We start from the raw sequence: 10,065 nt of genomic DNA, 5'->3' as shown, positions 1-10,065 counted from the left end.
GACTATCTTACCCATATACATGGATGGACGCTTCTCCCTCTCTGTCACGGATGCCATGGTTGCCCTTAGTTTGAAGATATAATCCGGAGACAGGTGTTTTCTCCATCCCCTTAGCTATCGTACTCTAATTCCACTGATTTCAAAACTCGGTCCTCCAGAAAGTGGAGAGCAACACTTATGCAGTTCTACTACAGGATATCTTTTAAAAAAAAGCTGTGTTAGAATTTACAGATGGCATACAAGTTTGTTATTAAGGCACATGAATGTTCACATGTTCCAGAAGGCATTTCTGCCAAAAAAACTGACATTTTGATAAAAAAAGTTTACATTCAAATGGATCTCCTGTGAATTAGTGACGTGCAACATATGTCTAGTTTCCTGAAACGAGTCACAAATGTACAGTTCAGTTTCAATACAATCAACACTCATTCAGGGGTCCAAAAAAGGGTTTAATTCCGAAAGCATGAAAATATACTGCAACTTAATCAAGTTTATTATTTAAATTACCTTTGTGAAGATGTTCTTTACAATTTGTTCAGAAAATAACAAATAGTTTTACTCCCTGTTTTACTCTAACTCTCCATATCTGATCTTTGACTTCATTACAGAGAGTTATTCTTCAACGTAATTTATGACAGGGTTATAATCATGGTCTCTGTAGAAAAAGAGCATACAATCTCTTTTGCTGACCCTCCTTTTTCCTTGTGTGTCACAGAAGAGAGTGTGGTCATCAGAGGTCATGCACGCTTCCTGTCTGGGTTCTGAGCGACAAACAGGGAAACGCTCCCCTCAGCCCGACTCCATTGGTACCTGCAGCATAGAAATTAGACAAATACAAAGTCAAACAGATTCCTCTATCGAACCACAAAATAACTGCATCTACTGTATCTGACAGACAGTTGCCTAACTTCTCTTTTCTTGTGTTGCTTGAATTCAACATTTTTCCTCAAAAGCCATTTCTTGGGGTCATTCACAAACATGCACACATCCCCTCAATCGTCCTTTTCCTTCTCTTATTATCATACTCATCATCCCACTCACTGGCTGTGTCCAGGAATGAGTAGACTGTCTCCTGTGGATAGAGGGAACTCTTGGCCATCCAGAGTCACATGGGAGCATCCCTCCTGATAGAGAAAGAGAGGGTGAGCGTGAGACAACGTGCAAATAGACAGAGGGAAGCAGATAGATGTAAAGGGAGAGAGAGAAATAGCACACATTGAAATACTGAAGGCATGATAACATGAAAGAAATGCAAATACTCTAATAGAGTAGTAATTGGAGACATACCTGCTGCCATATCCAGACATCAGTTTCTCTTTCACAAGCCTCTGTCTGCCCGGGCCCATACAGGAGGGTCTGTCACAGAGTAGTAGAAGAAGCATCATTATCGTCACCATCATCATCCTCACCACCACCACCATCATCATCATCATCTATACACTCACTAAACTGATAAACCAGTCCTAATTGAATTATAGCTCACTTCCCTCCTCCCACAACAATGAGCAGCATAATCAACACACAAATGAGCAACATGTATTCAACTTTCAATATTAGCGAGTCATGAGTTTGAATCAGTGGGGCGCTCAGTATAGACTGATCGCTTTGAAAGGTCTCAATCGATGTGAAAGGTCAGAAAATAACTAAGTCATAATTGGGATATGCCAGGGTCACCTCTGTCTCAAACTGGGCCCCAAACATGTCAATGGGGCGTCCACTAGCCAGGGAGGGTTGCTGTTTGTCCACCCAGTCTCTGAAGTGGAAGGGGGCCATCACATGCATGGTGTTCATGGGGAAGGGAGGCTGTCTGTAGACCTCATCTAGACAAACAGAGGCAAGAATGCATCTCAGTGCGATACATTATGCACTACGATAGAACATAAAATGATAATACATAGGACAGGGATGGGTGTGGCGGAAGAATCAGAATTAGTTAGGTAACATAGATAATTAAGATGTCTTATCTACGTAATATGCTTATATGATATGCTTGTTATTAGAATATATCCCTTTGGACTCTGGTGTTGGCAGTTGCACTTCCTCCCTCAGCTGGGGCTCAGTCACCTGGGGCCCAGAGAGGGGTGAAGTCAGGCTTGTCTTTCACATGTCTCTAGTGCTATGCAGAATATCAGAAAGGGAAGAGGACTGGAGGGAACATTGTCTTCATATGTGAACGTGTCTTTACCTATTCTAAACCATTTGAAGTGATGGTGTGATTAATGGGGAACTAATTACTTGTCTCCACAATGTCTGTGCACCAGTCACTCCCTCCAATGGCCTTGGGGGAGATAATGTCTGAGATAAGATGTGTGGGGTAGTGTCTGGAACCATTGTATGTCATCTCTGATGTTGCACTTATCCTGGAGTAGGTGACCTAGAGGCTCACTCCCCTCAGTGAGCTCGTCAAGGCGTGTTGTCAAGAAGGGATTTTGCATGAGATGGGAGTATCTGGAGTTGACAATTTACTTATGCCATAGAATGAATTGGTGTTTCTGTGCTATGAAGAACCGGGAACGAGATCAGAGCCTCGTCTTAGGAGCCAGACTGAACAATAAGAACAGTCTTCAAAGCAAATGCTATCTGGCTGCTGGATACTCCTTTCTCATATATCAAGTTTCACCTTGTGACCCATTCCATACATCTATTCTTTTTCATGAAGACTAAAAGGGTGTATCTTTTCTATAAAATATAGTTGTATTCTTGTATTCTTAACCTGTTAGGGCTAGGGGGCAGTATTGACACGGCCGGATAAAAAACGTACCCGATTTAATCTGGTTACTACTCCTGCCCAGTAACTAGAATATGCATATAATTATTGGCTTTGGATAGAAAACACCCTAAAGTTTCTAAAACTGTTTGAATGGTGTCTGTGAGTATAACAGAACTCATATGGCAGCCCAAAACCTGAGAAGATTCCATGCAGTAAGTGGCCTGTCTGACAAGTTGTGTTTCATCTTGGCTCTTTTAATTGAAGACTGAGGATCTTTGCAATAACGTGACACTTCCTACGGCTCCCATAGGCTCTCAGAGCCCGGGAAAAAGCTGAACGATATCGAGGCAGCCTCTGGCTGAAACACATTATCGCTTTTGGCAAGTGGCTGATCAGAGTACTATGGGCTTAGGCACGCGCCTAAGCCCATAGTACTCTGATCGGCCACTTGCCCGAGTCGACCGAATGCTTTATTTTCTTTCGTCTGTTTACCTAAACGCAGATTCCCGGTCGGAATATTATCGCTTTTTTATGAGAAAAATGGCATAAATTGATTTTAAACAGCGGTTGACATGCTTCGAAGTACGGTAATGGAATATTTAGAATTTTTTTGTCACGAATTGCGCCATGCTCGTCACCCTTATTTACCCTTTCGGATAGTGTCTTGAACGCACGAACAAAACACCGCTGTTTGGATATAACTATGGATTATTTTGAACCAAACCAACATTTGTTATTGAAGTAGAAGTCCTGGGAGTGCATTCTGACGAAGACAGCAAAGGTAATAACATTTTTCTTATAGTAAATCTGACTTTGATGAGTGCTAAACTTGCTGGGTGTCTAAATAGCTAGCCCTGTGATGCCGGGCTATCTACTGAGAATATTGCAAAATGTGCTTTCACCGAAAAGCTATTTTAAAATCGGACATATCGAGTGCATAGAGGAGTTCTGTATCTATAATTCTTAAAATAATTGTTATTCTTTTTGTGAACGTTTATTGTGAGTAATTTAGTAAATTTTTTGTAAATTCACCGGAAGTTTGCGGGGGGTATGCTAGTTCTGAACGTCACATGCTAATGTAAAAAGCTGGTTTTTGATATAAATATGAACTTGATTGAACAAAACATGCATGTTGATGTGTACCTATGACGAAAATTACAGGCCTCTCTCATCTTTTTAAGTGGGAGAAGTGGCTGACTAAATACTTTTTTGCCCCACTGTATGTTTTGTTCGATAAAGTTCATATTTATATCCAAAAACAGCATTTTACATTGGCGCGTGATGTTCAGAAAATGTATTCCCACCAAAACTTCCGGTGAATGTGCACATCAATTTACAAAAATACTCATCATAAACGTTGACAAAATATATAACAATTATTTAAAGAATTATAGATAGACTACTCCTGGATGCAACCGCTGTGTCAGATTTTAAAATAGCTTTACGGAGAAAGCACATTTTTCAATACTCACCATCACAGCAAGCTATACAGACACCCGCCAAGTTCGGTGTCACCTAAACTCAGAATTAGTATTAGAAATATTCTCTTACCTTTGCTGATCTTCGTCAGAATGCACTCCCAGGACTGCTACTTCCACAAGAAATGTTGTTTTTGTTCAAAATAATCCATATTTATTTCCAAATACCTCTGTTTTGTTCGTGCGTTCAGAGCACTATCCAAAGGCATAACGCGCGAGCGCGGTACCAGAGACGAAAAGTCAAAATGTTCCATTATCGTACTTAGAAGCATGTCAAACGCTGTTTAAAATCAATCTTTATGGTATTTTTAACGTAAAATTGTGATCATATTCCAACCGTACAATAGCATATTCATTCAAGAAGAAAAAGAAGGAACGGCGTGCTCGCGGGATCGAGCATATCCAATCCCTTTGTCTCCAGGCAGTCCACTCAGTGACTGAGCTCCTATTATCTGACCAGTGACAGGAGAATGCTCAAACCACTTTCTGAAGGCTGTTGACAGCCAATGGAAACCTTAGGAAGTGCAACGTGACCCCACAGAAACTATAGTTTCGATAGAGAATGAAAAGAAGAACTACAATTCTTAGACTTTCCACTTCCTGGTTGGATTTTTCTCAGGTTTTTGCCTGGCATATGAGTTCTGTTATACTCACAGACACCATTCAAACAGTTTTAGAAACGACAGAGTGTTTTCTATCCAAATCTACTAATAATATGCATATTCTAGTTTCTGGGCCAGAGTAGTAACCAGTTTAATTTGGGTACCTTTTTCATCCGGCCGTGAAAATACTGCCCCCTACACCTCAACAGGTTAAGTTCATACAAATATTTACTCGTTAAGTTTGCTGAAAATAAACGCAGTTGACAGTGAGAGGACGTTTCTTTTTTTGCTGAGTTTATTTTTAGTTTATTTATTATTATTTTTCAAATTTGGGGGGGACTCAGTCGGGGTCTTAACTTACTCTTTAGAGTTATAATAATAGAATACACAAGGTGCAATTTCAAATTTGATTGTGCATCAGCAGTCACTCAATTAGCCCATATCAGCGAACATTTTTTGGATTGGTAAATTAGTCTATCGGCCAGCTATGTAAACTTGTAGTAAGCATGGTCGAATTACCGACCAGGGTGGGCCCATTGATCATCAGTTATAATCTTAAAAACTGCAAACATTTGCCTCCACCCTATGGCAAAATGTGTAGAATTGCAGGAAATTAGCTGTAAAACTGCAAAGAATATATCTGCCCTATGACAAAATGAGTAGAATTGCATGAAATTAGTTATAAAAATGCTAAATCTTCTCTCCACACCCATGGCGTACTCAGATCCACGAGCCCCTGTGGCCATTTATGATGAGTTAAGTTTTTTTGTGGTCCCCATCCACATGAAAGTTGCCCAGGGCTCTCAGGTAGTGGAATACACCAGCACAGCAAAATATCTACAGACCCGACGTAAAACCTCACAAAAATAAAAGATTGGCAAATCAGGACATAATGCATTTTCAGTCAGTAGAGTGCCAAACTGATGTCAACCTATTGAAGCTCACCATTCCCATTGTGTAATTTTGTGAGATGGGGACTCACCTGGGTTTGGCTTGCCTGTTCTGTGCTGCTCCGACGCAAAAAACCTGAGAAACACAGCATCAGCTGAGTATAACACTGCTGAGCACTAATGTCCATTGGAAAGTGTTATGTTTCATGCCAGACTAAAATCAATGATATAAGTCTCACTCCTGAATCACTGGCACCAGCTGGGTCCCCAGGTTTTCACAGTAAAACCATCTCTCAAAAAGGGTGTCTGAAGTGTTGTCCACATAGTACCTGAAACCACAAAGAGCCATGCTTTCATACACTCTTTCTCTCTCACCCCTCTCGCCCTCTTTCGTGCTCTCTCTTGTAAGGGGGTCAAGGAGAATGGGATGTGAGGCACATGCATTCGAAGTCAATTGAAGTTGGTTGAAGTCAGTAGAAGTCAGTTGAAGTCGGAAGTTATTAAAACTTGTTTTTCAACCACACCACAAATTTCTTGTTAACAAAATATAGTTTTGGCAAGTCGGTTAGGACATCTACTTTGTGCATGACACAAGTAACTTTCCAACAATTGTTTACAGACAGATTATTTCACTTATAATTCACTGTGTCACAACTCCAGTGGGTCAGAAGTTTACATACACTAAGTTGACTGTGCCTTTAAACAGCTTGGAAAATTCCAGAAAATTATATCATGGCTTTAGAAGCTTCTGATAAGCTAATTGACATAATTTGAGTCAATTGGAGGTGTACCTGTTGATGAATTTCAAGGCCTACCTTCCAACTCAGTGCCTCTTTGCTTGACATCATGGGAAAATCAAAAGAAATCAGCCAAGGCCTCAGAATACAATTTGTAGGCCTCTGTGAGTTTGGTTCATCCTTGGGAGCAATTTCCAAATGCCTGAAGGTACCACGTTCATCTGTACAAACAATAGTACGCAAGTATAAACACCATGGGACCACGCAGCCGTCATACCACTCAGGAAGGAGACGCGTTCTGTCTCCTAGAGATGAACGTACTTTGGTGCGAAAACTGCAAATCAATCCCAGAACAACAGCAAAGGACCTTGTGAAGATGCTGAAGGAAACAGTTACAAAAGTATCTGTATCCACAGTAAAATGAGTCCTATATCAACATAACTGCTCCAAAACCGCCATAAAAAAAACTGATTACGGATTGCGACTGCACATGGGGACAAAAATTTGACTTTTTGGAGAAATGTCCTCTGGTGTGATGAAACAAAAATAGAACTGTTTGACCATAATGTAGGAAAAAGGGGGACGCTTGCAAGCCGAAGAACACCATCCCAACCGTGAGGCACGGGGGTGGCAACATCATGTTGTGGGGATGCTTTGCTGCAGGAGGGACTGGTGCACTTCACAAAATAGATAGCGTCATGAGGGAGGAAAATGATGTGGATATATTGAAGCAACATCTCAAGACATCGCAAATGTGTCTTCCAAATGGACAATGACTCCAAGCATACTTCCAAAGTTGTGGCAAAATGGCTTAAGGACAACAAAGTCAAGGCATTGGAGTGGCCATCACAAGGCCCTGACCTCAATGCCATAGAAAATTTGTGGGCACAACTGAAAAAGCGTGTGCGAGCAAGGAGGCCTACAAATCTGACTCAGTTACACCAGCTCTGTCAGGAGGATTGGGCCAATATTCACCCAACTTATTGTGGGAAGCTTGCGGAAGACTACCCGAAACGTTTGACCCAAGTTAAACAATTTAAAGGCAATGCTACCAAATACTAATTGAGTGTATGTAAACTTCTGACCCACTGGGAATGTGATGAAAGAAATAAAAGCTGAAATAAATCATTATTTCTACTATTATTCTGACATTTCACATTCTTAAAATAAAGTGGTGATCCTAACTGACCTAAGACAGGGAATTTTTACTTGGATTAAATGTCAGGAATTGTGAAAAACTGAGTTTAAATGTATTTGGCTAAGGTGTATGTAAACGTCCGACTTCAACTGTAGATGGATAAAGAATGTGTAAGAAGAGTGAGATATAGGTAAAGGATAAGATGGTGGATGGTGATACCTTAAACAGTCTGTCTCTGACTGAAGCCTCCTTCTCTCCACCACTAGCCCCACAGTGTTAGCCAGTCTCTGGGGGGAGTGGGGGATCCGAGCTGGGAGCAGAAACATCTGAGGACCACAGAAGGACACAGAAGGACATGGGGTGTGTATGACACAAACACGAATGTAACAAATCTGCATAGCTTGATACGGCACTGTCAGTTATCTTAAACAGTGGGCTTAGTGAGAGAATCTTGGAATGAATGCCATTTCTCTCACCTCTCCCTCGCGGATAAGCACATCCTTATGTTTGCCATTCTCAACCAACTTCAGACACATGTCCCCTTTCAGCTGGTAAAAGAGCTGCACAAAAAAAAGACAGAGAGAGGATATATCAGTAAAAAGCAATGACTACGGACTAGAAAAGGTACAGATACAGGATATGGAGGTTGTCTTCAGCTTCAAATCACAGCCAATAGTCCTCACTATGATATGAATGTGCTGACCTCCAGTGGCTAGATTATGTTGTTGAAAATGCAATTACAATCCTTTTCTTTGTGCTGTTATGTCACCCATTACACAGTACGAGATAAGGTTGTAAATGATTTGTGAAGCTTATATGTCGTACTTATGAAGACTTTATGTATGCTATATAAAGCCTTTATAAATCGTCGTTTGTTTAAAGTGGGACATTCTCATACTACCAAAGATTAAAAAAAAAAGAGAAACACTTGAACAGGAATTTACTTTGGGCTTCAACTAGACAAATAGCCAGAGCAAATAGTGTTGACCAAAAGGTGACAGTGCAACATTCTTGTGGAATTTGTCCCTATTGTGGTAGGAAGAACTGATTGAGTTTATGTGACAGTATGGAAATGGAACATTTAGATACAGAACAAAAAGACTAAACGACTGGGTCACGTCTCTGGCATCCGAACCAATAGAACGAACGACCAGCCTGCTTGGGTAGCAACCTTAGATTTGTGTTGGGACTATATCTCGTGGAAAGATGAAATAGTATGAATAAATTCATCAAAATAACGTTTTTAATGAAAATATGTCAATCATAATTTGAATATGTTGGTAACCCATTGTATAAAAGTGATAATGTCCTAGAAGCCGGTGTTTGGAGGATATACTCAACTTTGTTTCGGGCCTAACAACACCAGTGCCAGTATATCCTCCGAACACTGGCTTCTTGGGCATTATCACTTAGAGGGCCAGGCACATGTGTGAGGATAGATAATACTGTGGCTGAGTGACTGCTAACTAAATAGCATGGTAGTGTCCTTGCATTTGTTGCTTACTTTCAGATTGGGACATTGCATAGGAATTCTATCTCGCAGGTTTTGAATACCATTTTCTGCACTATGAACGGTCACTCAAACGCCACAGCATTTAGCCAATGTGATAGGTGAATAGTGGCATTTTCTCTCACCTCCTCCCCTTCCTCTATGTGGTAGTCCTTTCTGCTGTTGGGACCTCCAACAAACATGATGTTCAGCTGAGAAAAATGCCTTGTGGAGAAAAATAATATAAGAATGAACTTTGCTCGAAATTCATTACCTTTGTCAATCTTTGCCAACATAGTGTAAATTATTACTATTGGACTAGTGTAGATAGTCAGGGGGTAAACAGTACTTGTTACAGCTCAACATGATAATAACATGGTCCCATTTTAAAATAACTACAAATGCTTTATATTAGCTTAAAGAGGATTTCTGAGGCATCTATGATGGATGATATATAAAGCCTTTTGTAGTTCATTTAGTGAGTTATTTCAAGTCTAGCGACACCAGAGTGTGCAACTATAAGTGAAACTATATGTAAATGAAACTAGCCCAGGCTGCTACTCACATGAGTTTGTTGCACACCGGTGGCAAAAAAGCCTTTTCATTCTCTGCAATCCATTTGTCCACGTTCACAACAAGGGGTTTCCCGCTCATTATTGCAAACTGATGTCAAAATTGTCACTGTAAAAATGGTGTGTTGAATCACTTAGTTCTATGTGTTTTTTGTTTTTGTTTCAGAGCCTGATTGAGTTAAAGTCCATTAGATAGCTAGGGGAGGAGTCCAGCATGACGGTGAAAGGTTGTTTACATTTCCACAATAATTCAACTAGTGGCAATGGTGTGGGCGGTCATATAAAAAAAAGAGGAAGTGAAGTGATGAGGGGACGAGGAGGGGTGCACACGTATGAGGAAGCAGGAATCATGTGAGAATGAGCACAGCAGTCTCTGTAGTCTCATAGAAAGAATATGAACAAACAATACATATTATTAAAAATACAGTGAAATAAGTTGCTTTTTTGTT

At 40.5% G+C, this 10,065-nt stretch overlaps 1 protein-coding gene across 1 annotated transcript; it reads right to left on the bottom strand.

Annotated features, from left to right (window-relative positions):
• Window positions 1-431: 431 nt before the first annotated feature.
• Window positions 432-9,767, bottom strand: haao (3-hydroxyanthranilate 3,4-dioxygenase). The gene is given in 10 exon segments (NM_001141479.1): window positions 432-810; window positions 1,042-1,124; window positions 1,288-1,356; window positions 1,675-1,820; window positions 5,773-5,816; window positions 5,920-6,009; window positions 7,775-7,881; window positions 8,032-8,115; window positions 9,191-9,269; window positions 9,610-9,767. Coding segments are annotated over 10 exon segments (864 nt in total). The 5' UTR covers window positions 9,699-9,767; the 3' UTR covers window positions 432-737.
• Between the last annotated feature and the right edge of the window lie 298 nt (window positions 9,768-10,065).

Source organism: Salmo salar, chromosome 01 (genome assembly GCF_965601325.2).
Source record: "Salmo salar chromosome 01, fSalSal1, whole genome shotgun sequence".
Classification (NCBI taxonomy): Eukaryota; Metazoa; Chordata; class Actinopteri; order Salmoniformes; family Salmonidae; genus Salmo; species Salmo salar.
The sequence above is the reverse complement of the archived record's forward strand: the minus strand, read 5'-3'. Positions and strand labels throughout refer to the sequence as shown.